This window comes from Piliocolobus tephrosceles, chromosome 8 (assembly GCF_002776525.5).
Source record: "Piliocolobus tephrosceles isolate RC106 chromosome 8, ASM277652v3, whole genome shotgun sequence".
Taxonomy (NCBI): Eukaryota; Metazoa; Chordata; class Mammalia; order Primates; family Cercopithecidae; genus Piliocolobus; species Piliocolobus tephrosceles.
The window spans coordinates 137,549,829-137,577,163 of NC_045441.1; the positions used below are offsets into that span (position 1 = coordinate 137,549,829).

The 27,335-nt window shown below is 41.9% G+C and overlaps 1 protein-coding gene across 3 annotated transcripts in view; it reads left to right on the top strand.

The window, feature by feature from the left end:
- CUL1 (cullin 1) overlaps window positions 1-27,335 on the top strand; it is a 105,534-nt gene that overhangs the window by 13,359 nt on the left and 64,840 nt on the right. For all 3 annotated transcript variants that reach the window (XM_023225327.2, XM_023225326.2, XM_023225328.3), the window contains one exon: window positions 20,489-20,789. In XM_023225327.2, the coding sequence (XP_023081095.1) occupies window positions 20,650-20,789 (140 nt within the window). In that variant the 5' untranslated portion in view covers window positions 20,489-20,649. The remainder of the gene's footprint in view (window positions 1-20,488; window positions 20,790-27,335) is intronic.

The following is a 27,335-nucleotide window of genomic DNA, read 5'->3' on the forward strand; positions in this document are numbered from 1 at the left end:
TTTTTTTTTTTTTTTTTTGAGACGGAGTCTTGCTCTGTTGCCCAGGCTGGAGTGCAGTGGCCGGATCTCAGCTCACCGCAACCTCCGTCTCCTGGGTTCACGCCATTCTCCTGCCTCAGCCTCCTGAGTGGCTGGGACCACAGGCGCCCACCACCTCGCCCGGCTAATTTTTTGTATTTTTAGTAGAGACGGGGTTTCACCGTGTTAGCCAGGAGGGTCTCGATCTCCTGACCTCGTGATCCGCCCGTCTCGGCCTCCCAAAGTGCTGGGATTACAGGCTTGAGCCACCGCGCCCGGCCAGGATTTTCTTTATGCCTATTTAAGTATGGGTTTTGCCAAGCGTGGTGGCTCAGGCTTGTAATCTCAGCACTTAGGAGGCCAAGACGGCTGGATCGCTTGAGCTCATGAGTTCGAGACCAGCCTGGGGCAACATAGCGAAACCCCATCTGTACAAAAAATGAAAAGATTAGCTGGGCGTAGTGGCCCACACCTGTGGTCCCAGCTACTTGGGAGGCTGAGATGGGAGGATCGCTTGAGCCCTGAGGGAGATGTTGCAGTGAGCCAAGATGGCGCCATTTCACTCCAGCCTGGGTGACAGTGAAAAATAAATAAGAAAAATATGGGTTTAAATTAATGTTAGCTCTTGTCTCCCAGGCTGGAGTGCAATGGTATGATCTCAGCTCACTGCAACCCCCACCCCCCAGTTGGTTTTCAAGCAATTCTCCTGCCTCAGCTTCCCGAGTGGCTGGGATTAAGGCACTCACCACCACGCGCGGCTAATGTTTTTTGTATTTTTAGTAGAGACGGGTTTCACCATGTTGGTCAGGCTGGTCTCGAACTTCTGACCTCAGGTGATGTGCCCACCTCGGCCTCCCAGAGTGCTGGGATTACAGGCGTGAGCCATTGCGCCCTGCCCACATTTTTTCCTTTATTATAGGTATGGCCAGATTGTTTTGAGATAGAATGGGAAGCAAAATTTAAAAAGTCCCCTCCCCAGAAGAACCCTGCCTCTTACTGAAGGTTATCATTGAGTGGCAGATTTCCATGAGCTCAGAAGACACACTCAAATGATTGAGAAACTGTTTTTCCAAATTTATTCTTGACTGATTTAAATGTACACTCCTGTGCATATATGTTTCTCCTCATACTCTCTCCCCGGTGTCTATATTCGGAAAATACTAAAAAGTTCTTAGTACTTAATGTTGTAATAGCTAGTAAGGAAATTTTCAACAAGATGCTTTTTAGTAAATGCAGCATTGAACATATGTGCAGAGAGTGGGGGTACAAATCTGACAGGTGGAACCACAGGTGTGGTGGGTGACATCAGTCACTGTCAGCCTTGAGTGGTTCAGGGACCACCAGGGATGTGTGTCGGGAGCATCTTGCCTGAAAGAGGTGTCGCTTAACTGTGCCCAGTTCCTTCAGGAGTGGATAAAGTGGTAAATTGTCTTTAAAACAAAAAACATAAAAGCCCTAAATCAAATAAAGAGCATGGTAGCGCCGCTTCTCCTTTCGAACCAGTTTGTAGTGAAATGGGAAGTATATTTGAAAGTTTGCTCAGCTAGGGAAAGTTGCTGATCAGAATTTTCGACTCAGGGTTAAATTACTTTAGTCAAAAGAAAAATAATGAAAAGGGATGTGTTATTGATGAACAGATTCATGTGCACTTAGTGATACACTAGCTTCCAAAATCTGCTTATTGAGCAGATACTTACTCAAGGCCCCACTCTCACCTGCAGGGCAGACGGTTCACCACACATGAGGGAAATTTGGAAATTAGTTGAAGAGGATTGTGGGAACTGTGAGTTGAGACTGTTCATCTCAATGGAAGTTAAGAGCGTTTGTGGTTGACTAAGGGCATCCTTTATGGAAGTGGACCTCGTGTGCACGCCTCACTGGGAGAGGGAAAGACCCGCCAGGAGGTGCACATCTGGCCTTCCACGCTCAGTGGCCCGAGGATGTTTCTGTGGAGCACCACTGTCCACAGGCCCTCTAAAAGGAGGGCAGACTGGCTTGCTGTTTGTATCTTTGTATTTGTGTTAGGCTGGGTTCTGAAAATACAGTGGTGCCAAGACAGAAGAGAAACTTTTTGGATGCTGATGTGCAATGAAAGCTCTTCAGTAGCAGCTTCTCCAAAGTCAGTGGATTTCATACAAGATCATCGCATTCATTCACTAGCAAGAGAGCTAGGAAGCCCTGTGAAGCTGGTGTTTTAAAATATTCTGTTAAACATGTCTTTCATGGTAGAATGAAAGATTTATGTGACTTTTAAGATAGAGTGATATTTCAAGGAAGATTTAACTCTGTCACAGCTCAGGCTGGATCCCCAAGTCTGTCCCCCGATCCAAAGGACTCCTCCACCCTCTGATGAAAGTTACATTTTGGTGGGAATTTTGGAGAAGTGCCACCTCTGGTGTCATCGGTTATCAAAGGTATGGTGGAGTTTTCAAGCAACCTTAATTTACTTCATTTTGACAAAAATAAGCATAGGTGGTTTAACATTTAAATACTATCTTAGGAATTTCATAGATATTAGAAACTCTTGATAGTAGTATTAACATGAATAGTAGCAAATGCTTACCGTGTGTCAGGGACTCTGCTAAGCATTTTATTTTCATAACTCACTTATTCCTCACAGCCACCTTATACAACAGGTACTACAGTATTATCTCTAGTACAGATGATGAAGTATGGGCACAGAAGTTAAGGAATCTGACCAGGCTCACACTGCCAGTGACTTGTGGAGCCAGAACTGTGAAGTTCCACAGACATCCCACTCATTTCTATGTTAGCTGTTTGAAATTTGTCACTGTGTACTGTCGATCAGCGCCTCTTGAATCGTTTCTTTAGTAAAATTTTTTTTGTGGGATAACCCAGCACCCACACAGACATAACTGGGAAAAAAAGTGCACTGAGTAATACTTACCTTGTTGCATTCTATGAGCTCTTTTTTTTTCTATTTGATTTTTTAAAAAAGTTCCAGTTCCCTTTAACTAAGTTGGTTTCATGATCTACACAATAATGAATTGCAGCCCTCAGTTTGAAAAGCATGTGTGGTGTAGATGATCGTGATCAAATGCAATACTGTTTTTTCTTGTCTTAAAGTGAATGAAAATACTTGGAAACAAAATACACGCAAGTACCAATCTAGACCGCTGAGTAAGCATGATTTAATCTAGGTAATTGAATAAAACCATTGTGCTGAAACTAAGAACTGAAATTCAGTCCTCAGCAGTTAAAACTAGTTTATTTGGACAAACTGGGCAGTCTTTATAACACCTGTTAAATATAATGTGATTGTGATTTTCTGTAAGTTTTCAGGTTTTCTGGAGCGATTTATACCAGTGTGGCTTGTGGCATCTTACCTGGAAGTCATGTAGTAAAATAGGAAGAATGTAGATGTTGACTTAATTAAGATTCATTTCTGAATTGAGCACTATTTAAGGCATTTAGTGCTTGAGTGTGGATTTTTTAGGATTTAAAAGGACCCTCCTCTATTGCTTATTCAGGTATCAACTCTAAGAGAAAAAAAATTGTTTTCTAATTCCTAAGATGTTCATAGAAGAAAATTCTGTACTTCTACTTAATGATACCTGAGAATTCTCATAATTATGAAATGTGTGTATTTGAAGGAATGAATTAGCATGTGTGTGTATTTTATTTTATATATATTTTTTGAGATGGAGTCTCATTCTGTCACCTAGGCTGGAGTACAGTAGCGCAATCTCGGCTCACTGCAACCTCCACCTCCCGGTTCAAGTGATTCTCCTGTCTCAGCCTCCCAAGTAGCTGTGACTACAGGTGTGCACCACCACACCAGGCAAATTTTTGTATTTTTAGTAGAGACGGGGTTTCACCATGTTGGCCAGGCTGGTCTTGAACTCCTGACCTCAGGTAATCCACCCACCTCGGCCTCCCAAAGTTGTGAGATTACAGGCGTGAGCCACCACACCTGGCTGCATGTGTGTGTATTTATATAATTAGAAGGACAAAGATTGATCACAATGAGAAGGCTGCTATATCTATTTAGTAAAACTTTGAGGCTCTACTAATTTATTCTTTATAGGAGTTTTGAGAAGTCGGTATTTTGGTGTTTAATTCCCACTCCCAGCTTTATTAAGGTATAATTGACAAATAAAACATATAGCATACAACCTGATGTTTTGATATATGTTTGCTGCACATCGTGAAATGATTATGTCAAGTTAATTATATCCATCACCTCACATACTTAACATTTTTTTGTGGTAAGAACTTTTTTTTTTTTTGCCCGTGCTGGAGTGCAGTGGCCGGATCTCAGCTCACTGCAAGCTCCGCCTCCCGGGTTTACGCCATTCTCCTGCCTCAGTCTCCCGAGTAGCTGGGACTACAGGTGCCGGCCACCTCGCCTGGGTAGCTTTTTTTTGTATTTTTTAGTAGAGATGGGGTTTCACCGTGTTAGCCAGGATGGTCTCGAACTCCTGACCTCGTGATCCGCCTGTGTTGGCCTCCCAAAGTGCTGGGATTACAGGCTTGAGCCACCAAGCCCAGCCGGTAAGAACTTTTAAGATGTACTATAAGCAGTTTTTTCTCTCTTTTGTTTTGCTTTTAAGCAATTTTCAGTTTTCAAAATACAGTACATTATTATTAACTGGAGTCACCATGCTGGGTGCTGGACCTCCTGAGCTTATTCCTCTTTTCCAACTGAAACTTTGCACCTTTGACCAGTGTCTCCCCATCCCCCTCATCGGTGCTTAATTTTTTAAGGAAAACTTAAAAATGAATGAACAGAATTAGGATTGGCCTTATAGAAGGAGCCAATGTTCCTTCTAAGAGAATCTGAATAGCAGTGCTGGCTGGTTTGGAGTCTGTCTGTCTTCTCTGTAGTGATTGGTGTGGTATTTTCTCGTTGCCATCTGGTGGTGATCTGATTGGAGGTCATCTTGTTGAGGTTGCCAGGGGGACTCAGTTTAGAGGGCAGTGGAAAGCATGAACACACCTGGGCGGAACATGGTCATCTTTATACCAGACTTTGACTCTAAGGTTGCATGCAGCCAGCTGAGAGACATGCACGGAAGTTCTATTGTGAGACTTCTGCTGTAAGTATCATTAGTTGTACTTCGTTTTTGTTTGTTTTTTGTATGTGAGACAGGGTCTTGCCGTGTCCCTCAGGATGGAATGTGGTCACATGATCACAGTCCACAGCAGCCTGGAACTCCTGGCCCCAAGCCCTCCTCCTCCCTCAGCCTCCCAAGTTGTACCTTATTTTTGAATAAGGTACGTGGTTTTGGAAGACATGTTTGTCATGTCTGTTCATTTGCAAGTTTGTTGTCATTATGCTTGTATACTGGCTTTAGGATTTAGAAGGAAAATTCATGTCTCACTCCTACCCGTCATTGTATCATGGTGAATGGGGTAATAAGTCATCACGTTCTCTGAGTCAGTCCTGAGGGTCCTCTTGTGACAGTGATGTTGGGAGAGGCAGGTATCTGGTGATTTCTGCTAGTGACAGAGTCCACCATCCTCTTCCCACCGTCGTTTTGAGCAAGTAATTTCCGTTTCTGCTTGGCTGCAGCCAGGTTTCATTGCTTTCTACTCGTTCGGAGCTATGTTCTTGAAGGCCGTGTCTCCTGGCAGTTACCACGGTCAATGACTTTTTCGTAATAGACCTTTTCCTTGATTTATCTTCAACCTTAACACTGTTGAACTAGAAGTTTCGTGGATGAGCCTCCTTTGGCTTGCCTTCCGGCCTCCTGGTTCTCCTACTTACATATTCTGTCTCTTGCAAGTATTCTCTCTCCTTCTTTGGGAGGGGTGGGAAGCAAGGGACTACTTTGCCCACGTCCTTTAAGCACAAAGTTCTAGTCCTCGTCTCTATTAAGTTCTTCACACTTTGAAGATTTTGCGCTGTTGTTTGCACTGATGCTGACAATTTTACTTTTTTGTCAGTTACTAAATTTATTCCTTCAGGTGTGATTTCCTTTGGGCTACAGTTTTTCAACTGCCGGCCTTTAAAAACAAAAATCACATTCAACTTATCTAAAATTAAGCTCTTCATCTTCTTTCTAGTTTCAGGCTTCTTCTCGTAACTTCTGTATTTCTGTTAATCCTCTCTTTCTTATATAGAGTTCTTCCTCTCTATCTCCCTTTACTCCTGGGGTTTTGCCAGCATGAGAATTTTTAAACTGAGTGTTCATTTTAGTGATATAAAGAATTTCATATAAATACATTATATATTTCTGGATGATCATCCTGTAACCTAGAACTGCCATGATATTTCATACTTGTGATTTCATATTTATTTACAATTATATTGTTGCCGGATAATTACCTAAGACAGAGGCTGTAATTGCTTGAGATCTTGTAGGCCACATATGCCTCCAAGATGTTCTTCTAGCTTTTAACAGTACAACTTTTTTGCTTTCTTTAATCATAAAAAGTGTCAAAAGTGTAGCAAACATGTCCATTCCTGAGAATTCCACATGCTAACACATGCAGACATCTTCCTATTTAAGATCTAGTAGTTATAGACTTCATATGTAACTACTGTAATTTCAATACTGGCAATGTCTAGCATGGAATAATGAAAATCTTTGTGATTTCTTGCTGACAAAATTAGACACTTTGTTAAAAGTACTGCATCTGTTGCCTGCATTCATAATCAAAGGAATTGTCAAATTTCCATCAAATGTTAGTGAAAATAAAGATGTAATTTTTTGACCCATTTACATTGAGAAGCCCCCTGAAATCCACCCATGGACCCCACTGTAGTCTCACTTCCACCCGTCTCCCGCACTGTTTTCTCCTTCCCCCGTGGGTAACCATTTTTATTAGTGTTCAGTTTAGCCTCCCAATTTTTCTTCTGGAAAAGAAAAATATATCTACACTTACATGTTAGTATTTACTCCCATCACACACAAAAGGTGCCGGTTTTCAGTTAAGTATCCGCTAAGAATTTACTTTCTTATCAGTATGTGGAACTCCTTTCTTTTTTTTTTTTTAACCGTTCCTGTCATTGCACAGTGTTCATTGTCCTAACTTAGTCTTCCTGTCCCCTACTGATGGATTTGGGGTTGATTTCAAGTCTTTTGCAGTGACAAAACTTGAATTTACCACTTCTTGTGGTTTTGGCTGGCACATTTTGGGAATAGATTTCTGGAAGTGGATTGCTAGGTCAAAGGGTAAAAGCATCTGTCATGTTATTAGATCTGGCAAATTCCTGTTCTTACCATGGAACATTTCTTGCGCGATAGCTGTCTTGTTTTGAATTTTGTTTTTCGTTTTTGTTTTGTGTGTTTTTTTTTTTTTGAGATGGAGTCTCGCTCTGTCACCCAGGCTGGAGTGCAGTGGGGCCATCTCTGCTCACTGCAGCCTCCACCTCCAGGGTTCCAGCAATTCTGCCTCAGCCTCCCGGGTAACTGGAATTACAGGCACACACCACCACACCTGACTTATTTTTATATTTTTAGTAGAGATGGGGTTTCACCATGTTGGCCGGGCTGGTCTCAAACTCCTGGCCTCAGGTGATCTGCCTGCCTCAGCCTTCTAAAGTGCTGGGATTACAGGCCACCATGCCCGGCCTTGTTTTGAATTTTGAAAGTAGTGTCTGTCAAGTTCTTGAATCCAGAAATAAATTGTTGGAAGTTTGAAAGTATAAATTTGAGTCTTTGTTGTCCTGAATTCTTTCTTACCTGTGTCACCCCATCCGGTCTGACCAGTCACCACGATAACTGCTTTGTGTCGCCTGTGTCTTGGGCCTCTCTCTTTCCATTGCTGTTGGTCTCAGTTGAGCCTTTATCTCAGTGTCACTTGTCTTCTCCGAAACCTTCCATAACTCTGTCACCCTCACGGAATAAAGGCCTTGCGTCCTCTTCCCAGTGACCCAGCCGCCACCTCTCATGACTTGCCCAAATCCTTCACCGGGCTCCTGTGATCGGTTTTCTGCCTCATGCTTGTCTTCCCTTGGATATCAGCCTCCCTGTACCTCTACTGCTGTTCAAATCCTGCTCATCCTCTGAGAAACGCTCAAAGCACACATTCTGTAAAGGCTTCCTGATTCTTGTAGCCTGAAATGACTTCTTTCCCTTATTAACTTGTATTGCCATTTTTGTCTGTAACTTTAATATGGCAGCACATCATGCATGCCCTATGACATCTCTTCCAATACCTGCAGGCAAAACTTTGACATTTGTGTTTTCACCTGTTGATATATTACTGCAGGAGAGTATAAATCCCTCTATTGGTAATGTCTTACATAGCATTTCTTAAAGCTACCTTTCTGGTAGAATACTCAGTAATTCTGCTTTTAGTGCTGATGCCAAGACCCATATGTACACAGAACCTGGTCGTCTTGCAGAGATGCATTCCTTTCTGTGAAGGAACTGAATTTGAACCATAAGATTTACAGCCAGCGTGCTTTGAGTCTGTTCTTTGTTTTTGCTTAACAGCTTTATTGAGGTTTAATGCACATACTATAAAATTTGCTCATTTAAAATGTATAATTCAGTGATATTTAGGGAAGTTAGAGTTGTGTGGCCATCACTACAATGCAAGTTTAGAACATTTCCATCACCCTGGAAAGATCCTTTGTGTCTCTTTGCCGTCACTCCCCATTCCCACCCTCCTCCCAACCCCGAGCAACTACTAACCTACTTTGTCTCTATAGATTTGCCTATTCTGGACATTTCATGTAATAAATGGAGTCATATGATACGTGGTCTTTTGCATCTGGCATTCACTTAGTGTTAATGTTTTTGAGGTTCATCCATGCTGCATCAGTACTTGATTTTTTTTTTTTTTTTTTTTTTGCCAAATAGTCTGACTGCGTGGCATTATTACGTGGCTGCCTCACATTTTGCTTATCCTTTTACCTGTTGGTGGACATTTGGGTTGTTCCGCTTTGGGGCTATTATAAAGTGCTGTGAACATTCATGTAGAAGTCTTTGGGTGGATATTTGATTGTTTTTTTTGTTTTTTGGGGGTAGATATCTGGTAGAATTAATGGAGCATGTGACAGATTTATGTTGGGTGAATATGGACTTTTAATGCCCCAGATATTTAATTATTAGCTTTGAGTAACAACATGAACAAGGCAATGCAAGCATATGTGATAAATTCATGTCTTGAGAATTTGACTTGGAATTAGTTGTTGAGAAGCAGAACCCATTTCTTATTTGGGTATGTGTTTATTTTCTCTGACTTTAGAGCCAGTGAACTTAAAGGTTTAGAATGGCTTTAAGTAAGTAGAGATAAAACTTAGCTAGTGTCTCTAGGAAACTGTCTATTGGGGTGTTCGTTAATTGAAATTTTTTTATGCTGCTTGTCAATTTTAATCATTTGAGGGTTTCCGTAGTTTTATATAGAAAGGGATGGCATCAATCTTCTAAGTAAGTAGAAATTTTTCAAGCCTTGAATTTCAGTAGCGAACTCATCTAGTCTTATCTAATTAGTAAATGTCCTTCTTGGTAGATGTCCAAATACTAAATGCCCAAGTTCTTGGTCTGTATTTTACGAGATATTAGTCCCTGTCCTGGCATCTTTAGTTAAAAATTTGTCTTGATTAAAAAATGTAGAATAATATAACATTCAAATAGTAACCAGTGAAGATCCAAACAAAGTAGAGCTTTAAATAGCTTTGGGAGTGTAAATGTAAGTAAAAGTCAAGCTCATGAATTTGCTAGTTCTTCCCTGACCTATTCGTTGGCAGCAGTTTGGACCTGTCTTTACATATTCATATCATGAAGCTTTCACCTGTCTTTTTGCATGCTTCCTTTTGAAGCCAGGTTGTAATGTCAGATGCAGGAGTAACTCTTGGTAGCACACTTCTTAAGGAGGTGGAATGAGAAACTCCTGCCTTCTAAGGAAACAGCATGGGTAACACCTCTGAGCCTGGGCTTCCTCATTTGTGAAATGTAGCTTGTACATGCAGAGAATATATTTACTGTGAGGAGTAAATCAGTGAAAGCATTAAAGCTGTTGCACAGAGTCTAGCATAACAGCCCACAGTAAATATTAGTTCTTTCTTTATATAGTTAATAAGCTGACATGGAACAGTTGTACTCAGTGGACATTCTGGAGGTGCCATGGGTGTGGGTAAATAAAACGCAGCGTATAGAAAAAGGTCCCTGCAGTTCATTCAGTTAACAGAGTGAGTGCCTGTTTGTGTTTTAGAAATTGTGGGGCAGCAATATAGAGGATGGATTGGAGGGGATGAGACCAGTGAAGACCCTTTAGTTAGTGAGCCAGATGGGAGGTAATAATGCCTAGACTCTGGCAGTTGGGAGTGTAAAGAGAAGGAAGATAAGAAGGAGATAGAATTCATAGAACTGATTTTTCATTGGGGGTAAGAATAGAGAGGAATGAAAGCTGATGGGAAATGCAGAAGGGGGAGTGAGTTTGAAGGGAGAGAGACCAGTCGAGAGGCTAAGCGTGACCCTCAGTTGAAAGTCTTGGTAGAAGGAATGAGGAGGAAAAGTGAGATTGCATGCAACATGAGGAAAATAGATAGGATTAGACGTTTGGGCAGTTAGAAGAGAGGGTGGTGCTTTCGAAACTCCTAGGATTCCAGTGTGGGCAGCCAAGGCTTGTGACAACTAAGTTGGGAAGAAAGGCAGGGAGAGGTTCAGTGTTGAACATGTGAGTCTGTGGCCTTTGGAAGATCCAGTGGAAGGAGGAGGAAGAGCTGGAGTGAGGAACAGGTTGGAGTTATCGTCGAGGGTTGGGCAAAGTAGAAGGTGCCACCACAGATCTGGTGGATTGTTGCTGGTTTTTTACTCCTGAAATTATTAACTTGAAACTGTAGAAATGTATTATTAAAATCCTCAACAGAGCTTTTCGTAACATGTGTATATAGCCTAAAGCTTCAGTTGTCTTGCCTAGGCAGTTTTACCTAATCTTGGCTGTATACTTAAAACTCAGGTTGGCTGTATTAGCCTCTTTCTTTTTCAGGCATTCCATTCATTTAAAACTTAAAGAGAATTTAATAATTTCTTATGGAATTCAAAAATTTCTGAGCTTGAGATTTCCAGTCTCAGTTCTGAGAGGCATAGAATATCCTTTCACCTGCTAAATTGTTCCACAGTGTTTTAATTGCCTGCCCCTCCCCCTAAATGCTTTTGCTTTTCTATTTTTACTTATGTTATATAGGTTTGCTGAGTTTTTTGTTAGCTTTTTATTATGGAAAGTAGAAACTGCAGTGTACCTATCTCCCAGCTTTTCTTTTTCTCTGCAAAATTTTAAAGTAAATCCCAGCCATTATGTCATTTCAATCTCAAAAATATGTATCTCTAGCTAGTATTTTTTTTTTAACATAAGTACAATGAAACCACAGTAGCCACTGTTTTAAGCAGATAAGTGTGTGTGGTCACTACGGTGCCTTCCATTCGTGTTGGGGAGAGCTAACCTCTCTTTTCATAGAAGTACTCTCTTAAAATTAATCTTAGATATAAAAATGATATACTGTATATATTCCTTTGTCACCTTTTTTTTTTTTTTTCCACTCAAGACTCCTGAAATTCACCTGTGTTGCAGCCTGTAGCTGAAGTTGGCTCATTTTGTGTGGTCTGTTGTGTGACCGTCCTGCTTAGTTGTGAATTCTGCTGTTGGTGGACATGTGGGTTGTTTCCAGGTTGGTTTGTTTTGCTCTTATAAACAGTGCAGCAAATGCATGTGTTTGCGTATTTTCTGGCATTCATATACGAGTTTCTCTAAGTGTAAATTATTTTACTGTCAGTTTCATATCTTATGTGCCACATTGCAAGTAAAAGCTTAAAATTCTTGAAGTTTTAAGAAGTTATATTCTGCTCTACTGTGTATTTAGGAGTTGTCAAAGGAGTAGTAGATGAGGAGAATACATAAGGCGTAATTGGTTAGATAGGTGTTGAAGAAATGCTTGGCCCTGTCCAATCTCGGGGCCATGGCTGAATCTTGCAAAGCGGAAGCCCTTCCCTCCTGACGCTGGAGGTTTCAATCCCCAGTGGCTCTCCCTGTGGTCACAGACTGACACAGGCCATCAAGTCATCTTTCTGTCTTCTGCACTAACGAACACCCTCAGCTGCCTGCTACATCCTCTGATTGGGACTCTCCACTCCACTCCCCTCACTTCTTTACCCACCTCAGTTCTTCCCGGACCTCTCTAGAGTCCTCATCCATGAATGCGAAATTCCTCCATAGCTGCTTCTCACACTGCTTCAACCCCATTGCTCTTCCATAAAGACCAAGGCTCCTTAAAGCCCTCTCCTGGTGTGGCTGTTCCTGTCCTCCGCCATCCTGCAGGTCTGCAGGCTGCAGACGGGGGTCCACCTCCTCCTCGTGTGGGTTGACAGCCGTTGATCCAGAGAAAGACTCTGGAATTCCTCTGCACTAGCCATTTCTCTCCCTGCAGTGATCATCTGCTAACCACCAGAGTTCAGAAATTAATTGGATGCTTTGGCACAGCCCAGAACCTTCCTCTCCACTCCTGAAACCTATTATCAAAGGTGGTTGCAGGCCACCCCAGGCTTCAGCCTCGTTTCCTTGAGCTGTGTTTTGTTCCAGTCATTTGCAGGTGGCGTCCTGCTGAGCCTTCTCACCTGGACCGTGGAGCTCCCACAGTCCCCTTTGAGAATCCTCTTCCCAGCCAGAGGCAGGAAGAGGATGAGGCATGTGAGCCTGGTTGGCATCATGCCCTTTCCAGCTTTCTTACTCCTTCACAGCCCACATGCTCAAGGTCGTCTGTCTTTTTGTCCCTTCCCACTCGTTCCAGTTAGATTTCTACTAAAGTAATAGTTAGCATTTTTGAAACAGTGTTGGCTTATTTCATCCTTACCACAAACCCATGAGGTGGGTTAAGAGAGATGAAAGAACTTAGAAGGTCACAGTTTTATGTAACCGCTGCTTTCTTCTCTTGGCTTCCAGGCTTGGGTTTCTTCTCTTTGTTTCTGGCTGTGACTTTGCAGTTACAAACTCTATGGGTTCTCCATCATCCAGTCAGTTTTTAAATGTTACTCGGGACTTAGTTTGGGCCGTCTCTCTGCCGTATTCCCCTGAGGGACTGTGGTTCCCGGGATCAGGTGGTGGACCCCAGAGATCAGCTGTCTAGGGCCACCTTCTCTTCTGTGCTGTGGCCCTGTGTGTCCAGCTGCCTGGGGTGATTCACAAGGACCTCAGGTTCACATGTCCAGGGGCAACTGCCCTCCTGTAGATCTGTTCCTCTCTGATGTTTCCTGTCTTGGTAGACAGCATCATAGTCGATATCATATTTGTCAGATAGGTACATATAGGTATTTATCAATCACTCAAGTAAGCAAAAAGTAAATACGTATCAGGCTGCTTGTTGCAGTATTATAGTTGTTAAAAAGTAAATACTTGAAAGCTGTTTGTTAGGTACTATTATTGATGAATAACAGAATATGCGACTCACCAAAAAAATGAGGTGTATTTCATTAAGTGAAGTGAGGTATATCAGTTTTAAGTGAAAAAATTTGCCAAACCAGTGTGTGATTGATCCCCAAAGAGCTAGAAGTCAGTAGGGGTCAGCACAGATCTTTTTTTTTTTTTTTTCTTTTTAAACCCATGTTCCTTGAAATACTGAAGTTTTCTTGAAACACACTACTGGTCTCAAGATATGTTCAGGAAAAAATATTTCATGGCCAAGTAAGTTTGAGGGAAGATGCTTTATACTGTTTTTCTGATGGAAATTCATAAGGCATATTCACTTATCAAGACCTCTGAAGTCTTGCAGCAAACAAAGTATTTGACTTCACTAAAGCTAGTAATTCCCCAATTCCCTTGATGTTCAGTTCAGTTGATGTTCCAATTAGTGTTTAGTGGAAGACTGTTGTAAGTGCTCTTTTTCAGAAGCCCTTTCAGTATGCATGGATGAAACTGAAATTACTAATATCAAAGACGATATAGTTTTCAGGAGTTTTGCAGGTCATTTAGTCAGTTCACACTTCTGCTCAATGAAGGAATCTTATGCACCGTTAATCTTGAGAACCAGCCTGTTTGATTAGTTCACAGTTGGAATTGTTAGGACGCTTGTTTCATATTGATTCTGTTGGCTTTCATCTTCCTTAGGAATAACAGTCTTCTCTGTGAGACAAGTTCTTAAGTATATGACTGCCCTTCTCCTGTTAGACCTGTTTATTTTGACTGTTGTGTTCCATTATTTTCCAAGGGTTAGATGAAGGTGAAGTATAACTGTGGCGCGCGTGTGTGTCTGCGCGCGTGTGTGTCTGCACGCGTGTGTGTCTGCGCGCGTGTGTGTCTGTGGTAAAAGCTCATGCGGGCTCCGGGAGCCAGCGACTAGCGTGTGTGGAGGCACAGCTGGTTCTGCCATTGCTTCTTGTCCTTGACTAATTGCATCTTGTGCCTTGGTTTCCTGTCAAGAAAATGATAATCCCTCTCTGAGGATTAGTGAGAGCTTGTGAGCATGGTTTGGGCTGGCCGTCTAGAGAACACTGAAGCTGTGAGGGGCCCTGTGGCTGTCCCCCCGTCAGCCTGCTTCACTCACCGGCCACCTGTGTGTCCAAGTCAGGAGGTGGCACATCTGCAGGGTACGTGCCCGAAACTCGTGGACATTCATAACCACAGTTGGTAACTCCTGCGATGCCAAGGATCTCCTGTACCTGAGTACTTTTGAAAACTACCTGAGGCCAGGCGCGGTGGCTCAAGCCTGTAATCCCAGCAGTTTGGGAGGCCAAGACGGGCGGATCACGAGGTCAGGAGATCAAGACCATCCTGGCTAACACGGTGAAACCCCGTCTCTACTAAAAGTACAAAAAACTAGCCGGGCGAGGTGGCGGGCGCCTGTAGTCCCAGCTACTCGGGAGGCTGAGGCAGGAGAATGGCGTGAACCTGGGAGGCGGAGCTTGCAGTGAGCTGAGATCCAGCCACTGCCTCCAGCCTGGGCGTCAGAGCGAGACTCTGTCTCAGAAAAAAAAAAAAAAAAGAAAGCTACCTGATTTCCTAAGTATATTTTGGGTTTTGTTTGTTTGTTTGTTTTTCATATCTTTAGGTTTGGGGACCTCCTAGGTTTTCTAGCTATGAGACGTGATTTATGAGGAAAATATTTTTACCCCTTACCTAAAAATCACTTGAACCTCTCTGACTTTTATGAAATCTGCTTAAGAGTGACATTCTTTGGTGGCCTGATTATAAGATGGTGGATATATAGTTTGTAAAGTAAAATTCAACATTAACAGAGAAGCAAGTATTTTGTGGGCACCTGAATTCTATTTTATTTTCCCAGCAGTTTAACAATTAGTTCAGTTCAACAGACACTTGAGTGATGCATCAATAGATTAAGCATGGGCATTCAGCACGTGCACTCGCACACATACACGCACACACATACACCCACCCATCCCTACCCCTCTAAACTGGAAAGCTCCATTACCTGAGCCTCTTGTGTCTATTGGAGCAGACTGGTAGATACACAGGTGACCCACCCAGATGCCCCTTCAAGGAAGAACTTGACTCCCAGTGTTAGCACCATTGGGTCTCAGCTGCAGAGCTGCCTGGACCGGGCTGCGCCCTTCTCAGCCCGGTCGGGGTTAACGGCCTGACCTGCAGCCGGTGTGAGACCCTCTGGCAACAGTTGTTAGAGTTCCCTGCTGGGTTGATGCTGGCTTTATAGGGCCTACATCACAGTTCACCTTTTCTCTGCCCCATCTGCTTCCTCCTTGTCATCTCGTGGGTGCCCATCTCTAAGAAGCATCTTCCACCTAAGCCAGGTCTCAACATCTGCTCCAGAGACCCCTGCCTGGGACCTGCTCACAGGTCTCTGTTGCTGCCCAGCTTGCGTGTGACCTATCTGTCCTTTTAGGCGTTTTCGTGATGTACTTACTTCTAACATTTTCTTGTAGACTTTGTTTTAATATTTTAAGTACATAAGTGAGGCTGTTTAGGGGATATTAAAAATGTAAGATTAGGTCATCCTCTTTAAACCTGCCCACTTAAGTATGAATTTTTGAAAAGCTCAGATCATCTATGCATGAATCTTAGATACTCAGTGGGAACAACTAGAAAAAAGGGAATGGATAGAGAAGAATAAATCACATAGCGGCAGGAATAGAAGATTTTGCTAATTTTTCAGCATATTCGGAATATAAACTGAGGTGTGATGTGGCATAAAGTTCCTGTGCATAGACCGGGACGCAAAAGTGTACAGCAAGTAAACTTGACAGTGTGACATGAAAAGTTGTATTTGATCTCATAGATTATCAGTGAGTTTTAAGAGAGTAAGAGTCATAATTGGAATCAGAAATGTAATACAAAGGATAGAGAATATGTAAAGAACATATTTGATGTGCTTATGCTGAGATAGGAGAATGGAGGTGTTACGAAAAATCCACATTGACCATTTTATTTGGTATATTTTAACTTTGCTAGAGGATTGCTGGTATCTTGACTTTATCTTTCAAATTGTCCTGATCGTTGCAGAGTTTATCTTAGTTTTTCAAAAGTCAGGCTTTAAAAAAAAAAAAAAAAAAAAAAAAAGGTGGGCTTTCTTAAATTTCAAAATATTGGAGTAGATTTAATGCTGATACAATTAGGACTGACTTAGTAACTCTTTAAAGCTATCGGCTCTTTTAATTGGAGATGTTGAGGTTTCCTCATTTAACAAATAGGCAATTGGTTGTTTTTTCCTATGACTTACAGTAGTTTCACTGTTTCGACACCCTGAAAATGGAAGAACCTAAAATTCAGACTAGAGTGTATTAGTTTTGTGGTCCTGCTACTTTGTAGCGTTAGAAGCTTGCCAAGTTTGATTGCTTCTTTGAATGAGTTTCTTCATCTGAAGAGGAAGGGTCAGAACTATCATTAAGGTGAACCACTAATTGCCAGTGATTATATTTGGCTCTTAAGAACAGATGCTTTTGCTACACAAATGCATAGCACATAAAGTTTCTGATTTATAAGTAGGTTATATACCAAAAGTTATGTGTCAGCATCTTAGAAAGAAGTATACTTGGCCGGGCACCCCATGGCTCACGCCTGTAATCCTAGCACTTTGGGAGGCTGAGGCAGGAGGATTGCTTGAGCTCAGGCGTTCAAGACCAGCCTGGGCAACGTGGCGAAACACCATCTCTACCCCAAAAAATAAATAAATAAATAATAAAAATTAGCCAGGCATGGTTGTCCTAACCTGTAGTCCCAGCTATTTGAGAGGCTGAGGTGGGAGGATCACCTGAGCCCAGGGAGTTGAGGCTACAGTGAGCCATGATCACGCTACTGCACTCCAGCCTGAGCAAGAGTGATACCCTATTTAAAAATAAATAAATGAATAAGCACGCTTTATTCCGTCAGTGTAGCATTATGAGCATAGACCATGTCTGTTTACCGTTAAGAGTAAATAATGCCTAGGACGGTGCCTGACATATGGTAGCTTCCTACTAAACATTAAAACTAAGTAGTCACTAAAATTCTGTAATTTTCATAAGCCTGTTTAAACACCGCGTTGGGATATGTATATATTTGCAGTGACCAAAATAATGTAAAACATGACTAAATGAAACAGCAAGACATAAATTTTAGCCGAAAATCCAATATTTGAAGGAAAAAGTTTAGAAGAAATGAGATAGAATTTTGTAGAGATTCTAAAGAGGGATTTTGAGCAAGTTCAGATGCTTGATGATACTGGTATTTTATTCCTAAATCTTCTTAAGACATAGAGCTTTTCAGTTCCCTAATTTATTCCTTCATTTATTTCTGTAAAATATTTGTTGAGCAGCATGCCAGGCTCTGTATGAGGTTCTCACGAGCTTGCACCTCAGTGAAGTGAGGGAGTTACAGTACAGAAACAAGTGCAGGCTTATGGCCCGGAGTAAGTGTTAAGAAGGGAAAATCCCATTTAAAGGCAAACCTGAACATCTTCTGGGACTTCCTAGTAAGGCTCCTTTGAAAGTATGACTGGAAGGCAACTTGAAGAAGGGGAGGAACTCTCTAGAACTGTCTAGGCAGAAGCAGCAGCAGATGCAGAGCTCCTCTGGTGGGGAAAGGAGACTGGCATGGCCAGGGAAGGGACATCCGTGGGCTGAAGCTGAGGGGAGGTCGAGGGAGAGTTGAGGTTTTGTAAGAGGCAGATGAAGAGAGAGAAAAGGATCTGATAGTGCCGTATTAAGGATTTCCCTTCTTCAAACTCTGCCTTGGCTCCCTGTTGCTCTTAGGGTGACAGCCTATTCAGAATTAGGATGACACCGTCTTAGGATGACAGCGATTTTAGACAGCTGACTGCCATGTCAAGAATGATACAAGCAGACACAAGGTAGTCCAGTCTAGTTTAGACAATTAAAATAGTGGCCCAGGGCTGGGCACGGTGGCTCACGCCTGTAATCCCAGCACTTTGGGAGGCCGAGGCGGGCGGATCACAAGGTCAGGAGATCGAGACCACAGTGAAACCCCGTCTCTACTAAAAATACAAAAAATTAGCTGGGCGCGGTGGCGGGCGCCTGTAGTCCCAGCTACTGGGGAGGCTGAGGCAGGAGAATGGCGTGAACCCAGGAGGCAGAGCTTGCAGTGAGCCAAGATCGCGCCACTGCACTCCAGCCTGGGCAACAGAGCGAGACTCCGTCTAAAAAAAAAAAAAAAAAAAATAGTGGCCCAGGTAAGAGATGGCGATGATTACTAGAGGAGGAAGTAGAGATGAGCGAATGGATTTGAAGTGCAGTCCGTAGCACTTGAGTGTGAAAGGGTGAGGGCTGTGGCATCAGACTCATTCCCAGGTTTCTGACTTGTGGATACATGTGTTGTTGCCACTCACTGACACAGACAAGGCTGATGGAGAAAGGCATTTGGGGGGCAGAGTAGAACATTTTTTTTCAGTTGCTGATAGAAATTATAAGACAAGTAAAAGGAAAAGGAGTAAAAGAGCATCTAGAGAGGTATGAGAAAGATCATCCAAGATAGAATTAACTGAACTATGAGTTTGGGGAATTTCAGTGATTATTTCCCCTTAGGAAAAAATTAAGTGATGGGGAAAGTAGGGTAGGTCCAAACAGTTGATGCTATCAGATGGCACCACCAGTCCAAAACATGCTTATTATTAGTAAGTGTGCTATTGACCCTCCCAAAGTAGATGGTGAAAGGAAAGCACATGGAAACTACACACAGGAAACATTTCCAGAGTGGTTGCTGAGTTGTCAGTTTCTTAAAACTTGAGGGAGTCCTTGTGTTAGATACTTTAATATTCCACATTTGAACATACCAATTTGAATGTAAGACATAAAATACTTTCAGGATCAGGAATGGTGTTGTAGATTTATAAAATATTAAGATCCACAGCCTAGAATATAAATAAATTAATTAGAGAATAGGTTTCAGTGGTTCAGACTTACTCCTTAAGCATGACCTCACAGGGTCCCTAAATGTGCCTTAGATCACACAGAGCTCTGCAATGCCATTGAGGATATAGGATGAGCTGAATTACTTGACAAGGTAACTCACACATAGGTTTGCAGGCTTCAGTAACCTAGCCTCATTGTTCCAGATCTCGTTTACTTCCCAGTAACATTTGTTTTATGAAAGCATTAAAATAATTCAGTGTTTCTTCATTTGCACTGGAAATACCTATTTAAAACCTTTACGTTTTGATGTGATACACATAGATAGTCCTTAAATTATGTCTGTGATATTGTGCATTGAGAAGTACTGGTTTGATACAATATTGAATACCTAAGTTACTTTACTTATGAGTCTAAGATGCTGAAGCATTATATATTGTATTTGGCATTAGCTCCGTATACTTAGAAATAGTAGCCACTGCCATGTATTAAGCATTTACTCAGTGTTAAGCATTTTCTTACACATTATCTTATTTAAACTCTACAACATCCATTTGAGGAAAGTAATTGGCCTCCATTTTGCAGACTAGGAAATTAAAGCTTAGAGAGGTTAAGAAATTCATCCAGTACTGCATGTACCTGCCTAGTAGGTGTGGCACTGAGCTTCAAACTCAGGTCTCTCTGAATTCGGAGTACATTTTAAATCTTGATAATTCTTGCCAGATTCCCTCCTTAGAAAGGGAATGCTTATTTCCTTTCATTTTCAGCCTCACCAACATTTGCATTCTTGCTGAATTCTAAGAGAAAAGTTACTAAAAGTCCTAGGTAACCCATGAGATTGAATGATTTTTCCTATTTATTAGCTGTTTGTGTTCCTGGGAACTTCCTGAGCATATCCTTTGCCCTTTTTTCTTTGAGTTTGTCTTTCTAATTGTCATCTAGGTCAAATGATATATTTTTTTGGTAACTTTAGAAGGCAGAGAAAGGCAACAGAATTAGTTGTGCTTGTGCAAATTTTTACCCAGCTTTTCTCTTGAGTGCTAATATCGTAATGATTTTGAACTAAATAAGCATATTTTTGTACACAGACCATATAATTAACATGAATGTGTTTCCACATAGAGAAATGGTCTCTGGATTAGACTGGGCCCTGCTAATGCCTGCAGACTGAGTGTTTCTGTCAGTGTGTCTCACCCTATTACAGTACCCCATAGACAATCCACTAATTCTCTTTATTTCTTCCTCAGGTTTGCCTGCAATGAGATTTCATTCTCTACATTTAAAGGACATCCTTTCTGAGCTGCTGTGAATAAATTTGGAATGGTACTGTATATTTTCATCTAATGGAGAACTAGCTGTACTTTGAATAAGGATTGCTGCACTGGACGACTTTAGAACATCCCTCACAATGTCGTCAACCCGGAGTCAGAACCCCCACGGCCTGAAGCAGATTGGCCTGGACCAGATCTGGGACGACCTCAGAGCCGGCATCCAGCAGGTGTACACGCGGCAGAGCATGGCCAAGTCCAGATATATGGAGCTCTACACGTATCCTCCTGCCTAGCGCAGGTTGATTTGCTTAGAGTTTTGATTATTTACTAGTAAGACTTATGAATTATTAGAATTTTATATTGTTTTATCCTCCCAGTTCATCATGTAAAATAATTGCAGGGTTCATTTTTAGCCTTAAGTTTTTGAACAGAGTAGAACTGGTTCATTTTTAGTCAAATGCAGTGCTGGGCAGTACAGTCACCACTGGGCACATGTGGCTGTTTACATTTGAAATATTTTAAAGGTTCAGTTCCTTAGGCACACTAGCTGTGTGTTGAGTAAATAAAACATTTCTGTCATTGTAGAAGGTTCCGTTGGGCAACTCTGGTCCAAAGCAAGGTCCTGAGGTTCTCAGCAGATTGTTTGTTTTACTGTCCATTTGTTTATATGTTGTCTATGACTGCTTTGTGTTATGAGAACGGAGTTAAGTAGTTGTATCAGGAACAGTTCTGTCCATGAAGCCTAAAATACTTACTACCTGCCCTTTTACAGGAAAGGTTCGTTGACCTGATCTAAAGGGATAGAAGAACATCGAGCAAAAGTTTGCCTGTTATGGCCCTATTTTTTTGTGTGTTTGAGACAAGGTCTCCTCTGTCACCGAGGCTAGAGTGCAGTGGTGTGATCACAGCTCACTGCAACCTTAACTGCCTGGGCTCAACCAGTCCTCCCATCTCAGCCTCCCAAGTAGCTGGGACCACAGACACGTGCCACCACACCTGGCCAATTTTTTTCGTCGTTTATAGAGACAGAGTCTTGCTATGTTGCCCAGGCTCTGGCCCTATTTTCTAAAGTACAATATCTAAAAAGAATTTTATTCCTTTTGTTTTTGGTCCATGATGTGCATGGGGGACTGTGCTGTGTGCTACAAAGGTGATGAAGGTGGAGGAGATGCAGTTCCCGCTATTCATGTGGTTGGAGATGCACCAGCTAATTTGGAGGTTTTCTTGATTCCATACAAGTACGACATTGAAATTAGAGTTAAGCTTACTCAGGAGAGAGCAGATTGCCACTGTTTCTAGGACTTTAAAGTTACTGATTCAACAGCTTCAGGTTTAAATTTTTAGAATATATCAGTTACTATCAAACTAGTTTTTGTGATATTCCAGTATGTTCTTACCTATGTTAATACTTCAGAATCCTAAAAAACAATTAAGTAGATATAAAACTATGTCAGTCTCGGAATTAGCATAAAATGTATTGTGTGTTTGCATATTTATATATGTATATACACTTACATATAGAATACTTTTTAAATAATAGCTTTATTGAGATGTAATTACGTACCATAAAATTCAAGCTTTTAAAAAGTATACAGTGCAGTGGTTTTTAGTATATTTACAGAGGTTTGCACCTATCACCACTATCTAACTTTAGAACATTTTAATCACCCCAAAACGACACCTTGTACCCATTAGCAGTCACTCCTCATGCCCTCGTCCCCCCAGGCGCTGGCAACCGTCATTTACTTTGTCTCTATGAATTTGCCCATTCTGTACATTTTGCATAAATGGAATCATGTGATCTGCGAGCTGCCTCTGTGGCTTCTTTGACCTAGCATGGTTGGAGGCTTCATCCTTGTAGCACGTATCACTGTGTACGTCGTTCCTTTTTATGACTCAATTGTATAGCTAGTCTACATTTTGTTTGCCCATTGATCAATGATGGATATTTGGGTTTTTTCCACCTTTTGACTGTTACTAATACCACTGTAAACATTGTGTGAGAGTTTCTGAGTGGCTCTGTGACTTCTGGTCTCCAGGGTGTATACTCAGGAGTGGGATTGCAGGGTGCTGTGATGGGTAGGAAGCTTTTAAAGAAGATAGAGTCTCTGCCAACTGAGAGGCTATTGTGCCACCCAACAGCGTTCTGGCTTGCTAGGTATGGCGTTTTCTTAATGTTTGTAAGAAAGCTGAAGGGTGGGGGTTCCACCGGTGAGGCAAGACCGGGTGGTATTTCTGATGTACAGAAAGCAGGAGAGCACTGCTCCAGAGCCCAAGGAGGTGTCACTGCTGATCTGGCTCTGGAGAATTTCTTCGTAAAATCCACCTTATTGAGATATAATTAATATGCCTTATAAGTCATGCCTTTTTTTTTTTTTTTTTTTTGAGGCAGAGTCTTGCTCTGTCACCCAGACTAAGTGCAGTGACACGATCTCAGCTCACTGCACCCTCTGCCTCCCAGGCTCAGACAGTCCTCCCATCTCAGCCTTCAAGTGTTTGGGGCCACAGGCACACACCACCATGCCCGGCAAATTTTTATTTTATTTTATTTTTTTCCCCTAGAGACCGTCTCACCAAGTTACCCAGGCTGGTCTCGAACTTCTGGGCTCAAGCATTCCGCCTGCCTCGGCCTTCCAGAGTGTGGGATTACAGACATGAGCCACCACGCCCAGCCTTGGGAATTTCTTAATGTGTTCTTTCTTACTAAATCAGGTTGGTCCTTTTTCTGATGGGTTATTTTTGCTCATAAGACAGTGAGACTTTGTATGCTAGCAGAAGTTAACGAATTCTTGTATTCTACAAATAATTAAATTTGTATAATTTATAGTTGTTCTGGTACCTGCAGCTTTAATTTTTTTCAGGACTGCCACTCAGATGGGTAGTTTTTTTCCAGTTTTGTCTGAGAAAGTAATAGCTCCATATCTTTACAAAGAATTGGAGAATCTAAACCAAGTCTAAAACATCTTTCTTTAATTCTTTGGACATTTTTATGAAATAATGGCTACAGTTTGAGTCCTGTGTGTCAGGCTTTGTGCTTGGAACCGTCCACACCTCATTAAGCCTTATCTCACCGCGGGCTGGTGGCAGTCACCTTCCTCTGTGGATAAGCTTCAGGAACCTAGTTGTATAGCAGCTAGTAGTGGTGGTGAGGCGAGTCTTAAGATTCTCAGCAGTCTGAATCTAGAATCGCCTTTAGACCCTCTATGTAGCCTTCAGCTACTATATTTGAATGGATCCCATTTCTCAGAGTATTACATTTCTATACTTTCTTTGAGAAGTTGTGAAGTACTTTGATTAACTCTTCAATATATTAGGATAGAAGTGAAACAATAGAGTGTATACTTACATTTATTAATTATTGAAAATCGTAAAATGTGATTTTATCCCCTAACTCTTCACATATCTTTTCAGCATCACTGTGAGAACTGAAAGAATTTTGAGTTGTCTGTCATGTTTTTGTAGAGCCATCTTCACTTTAAGCCATTTACACATAGTACTTTTTGGAATTGTGTATATGTTGCCATTATTGCTGTTTTATTCCAGCCCCAGGTTGCATAACAGAGCAGTTTTTCAGAAGTTTTCTCTTACTGGTGTATATTTGGTCATTTTAAAATAATCTCCTAAAGGGTTGTTCACTGTGACATCTAACACATGCAGTTGTGAAAGGTTGCATTTCAGGGCAGGAGGTGCTTTGGAGTGGGGAAGAAGAAGCTGGCAGTGCCTCTCATCTGTTCTAGTATCACTCTGCAAAATTAGACATGCCTCATCAGCAGTTGGCAAAGGAAGTGGGTTAGAAAGGAAAACTGGTTGAGAGAAAAAGGAGGGGTTCTTTTCCTTTCCCTAACTCTGGTTGGTAGTTAACAGCTAGATTTTTACCTATTGTGTATCCTGGAGGAGAAAATTGAGTGTTTTTTTTAGAAAAAGCAACTACTTCTTGCTGTGAAACAAATATTCTTGGAGCTTTTAGGAACCTGTGACATTTGTGGTTGCTGTAGCAGGGAGGTGGGTTATTCTACAGCATAAATATTTATCTTGACTTTTCAACTCAAAATGGTGAAAGAAGGGAATTTTGGAAAAGCCAAAAATAAAAAATAAGAAAAGACAGAAAAGAAAATGACCAGAGCATCTGCAGACAGAAAGATCCACTTTGGTTAACTTGGTTTTTAGCCGTTTCTCAAAGACTTGGTTTTTCTCGTAAAGTTTTAGCCTTGAGCCATCACTCTCCACTGTGAGTCTATCTGTTAAGCGCTTCCAACTATTCACTTCTAGTTTTCTATGATGTCTTACATGTATATAGTTACCATGCAGCAACTGTGTGTGTGTGTGTGTGTGTGTGTGTGTGTGTGTGTGTGTGTGTGTGTCAGAGACAGAGTCTCACTCTGTCAACCCAGGCTGGAGTGCAGTCATGGGTTCATGGCTCATTACAGCCTCAAGCTGGGGTCACGTGATCACCCCGCCTCAGCCTCCAAGTAACTGGGACCACAGGCGCACACCACTACATCTGTCTAATTTTTGTATGTTTTGTAGAGACAGGGTTTCCTGTCTCTACAAATTTTTTTGTCTCACCATGTTGCCCAGGCTGGTCTCGAACTCCTGGACTCAAGCTATCTGCCCACCTGGGCCCCCCAAAATGCTGGGATTACAGGTATGAGCCACCACACCCGGCCCGTTTTTCTTTTACAATAAAATACACAGAATAAAATACTATGCAGGTGGGTAAATACCAGGTTTCCTTCCTTTCGAATTTGAAATGGGTATTGGCATTTCTTATTCAATTTATTGACTCCACTCTATTTCAGGTGTTGTGCTTAGGTTGGAAGACAAACATGGGTCCCGGCTAGAGAGGCATTTAAGGGGATGCAGTGAAGTATGAGGGTCCATACTAGCTTGTGCAGGTGTCAAGTCACGTTTTGGAGGTTTCTGTTCATTGTTCTGGGCCCCAGACCTACCTGTGTCTTGTTTCCAGGTCACGTACCTCAGATTCATAATTTTACCTTCTCTTGGCATCAGTTTAAACTTTCGTGTTGATGTCTTTCTTTTTTTCTCTCTCTACCTGAATAAATTCTCATAAACTTTGAAGTTTCTATTTGTCTTCCTGTACAGTGCTGTGGCCTGAATCAGTTTGTTCTGTTCCTTAGCCTGCTTTTTCCAGTCTTCTTTTCCCCCACTAGCACCATAAGAATCTCTTTCATATTTGAGAATGAAATTGGTTGATTTGAGAATCATTCATTCATATTTGAGAATGAGATTGATCTTGGTTGCTCTCAGTAAGTCATAACATAAGCACATTCAGAATTCACATTTAATCATCTGTTTTGATGTTTTGTGATAAGATTCGTGATTGCTGGGGGTCGGGGCACTTTTTCACCCGAGTCAATCTCCTGAGCCCTTGGAGCCTGCGGCTGTGCTTTGCAGGGACACTGTGCCAGAACACACTGGTCCCTGCTGCAACTCTGCACCTGCCAGTTGAGCAGTCCTGTCTTGGCTGCCGCCACCACTCTTTTCAGGTCCACACTCTGACCATCGCCTTCCCTTCCATAGGAGCTGCAGCTGCAGAGGAGTGCTCAGGTGGCAGCCGTCCTACTTCACCTTCTCACTGCAAAATTCTCTCCTTTATAGAAAACCAAAATTTCTAAGAACAGCAGATCAAACAGAAGGAATAACAAATTGTCTTCAAAGTAGATTAATGATGATCCATGTCTGTTTTAGAATAACCATCCAGCCCAACAAATGTGTTTAGACACTTTTCATCTTGCACTCTTCATTTAGGAGTCTTACATTAATCTGATTCTGCTCACCTAATGAACATGGCTTACATCAAAGGAACCTAAACAGAGAAAGTTTTCATGTTTTTCAGATGTAATCTTTCCTTCTCTTGTGTGTGTATAGATATATGTTTATCCATAGTTTTAGCATAAGTCTGTAAAAGGATATACTGGTTCACAGAAAGAAAAAATGCAGACAGTAAGCATATGGAAAAATGTTCAACCTTATAACTGTTAAAGAAATGAAGAATTAGGCCAGCCATGCTCACGCCTTTAATTCCCAGAATTTGGGAGGCCAATGCAGGTGGATCACTTGAGCTCAGGAGTTTGAGACCAATCTGGACAACATAGCAAAACCTTGTCTCTAAAAAAAAAAAAAAAAAAAAAAGGAAATAGCCAGGTGTGGTGGTGCATACCTGATACCTGTAGTCCCAACTACTCAGGAGGCTGAGGCAGGAGAATCACTTGCTCCTGGGAGGTCGAGGCTGCAGTGAGTCATGATCACACCACTGCACTCCAGCCTGAGCAATAGAGTGAGACCCTATTGTTACCTATCGTGTTGAAAAACATTGTTAAGAAATGACTATTACAGCCAGTGTTGGCGAGGAGACCAAGCGGTACAGTGCAGGCAGAAATGTTAGTTTGCTCTGATCTTTCTGGAGGGAAATTTAGAAATACATTTTTTTGTTTTGAGATAGCATCTGGCCCTTTCACCTAGGCTGGAGTGCAATGGCACGATCATAGCTCAGTGCAGCCTGCAACTCCTGGACTCAAGTGATTCCACCACCCACCCCGCCTCAACCTCCTGAATAGCTGGGACTGCAGGTGCACACCACCACACCTAATTTTTTATTTTTTGCAGACATGGAGTCTTGCTATATTGCCCAGGCTGGTCTTGAACTCCTGACTTCAAGCAATCCTCCCACGTTGGCCTCCCAAAGTTGGGGGATTACAAGCATGAACCACACAAGCCTGGCCTGGAAATATATTTCTAGAGACATAAAAATGTACTGTGGCCCAGCAATTTGTTTATTTTTTAAACTTGATCCTAAGGAAAT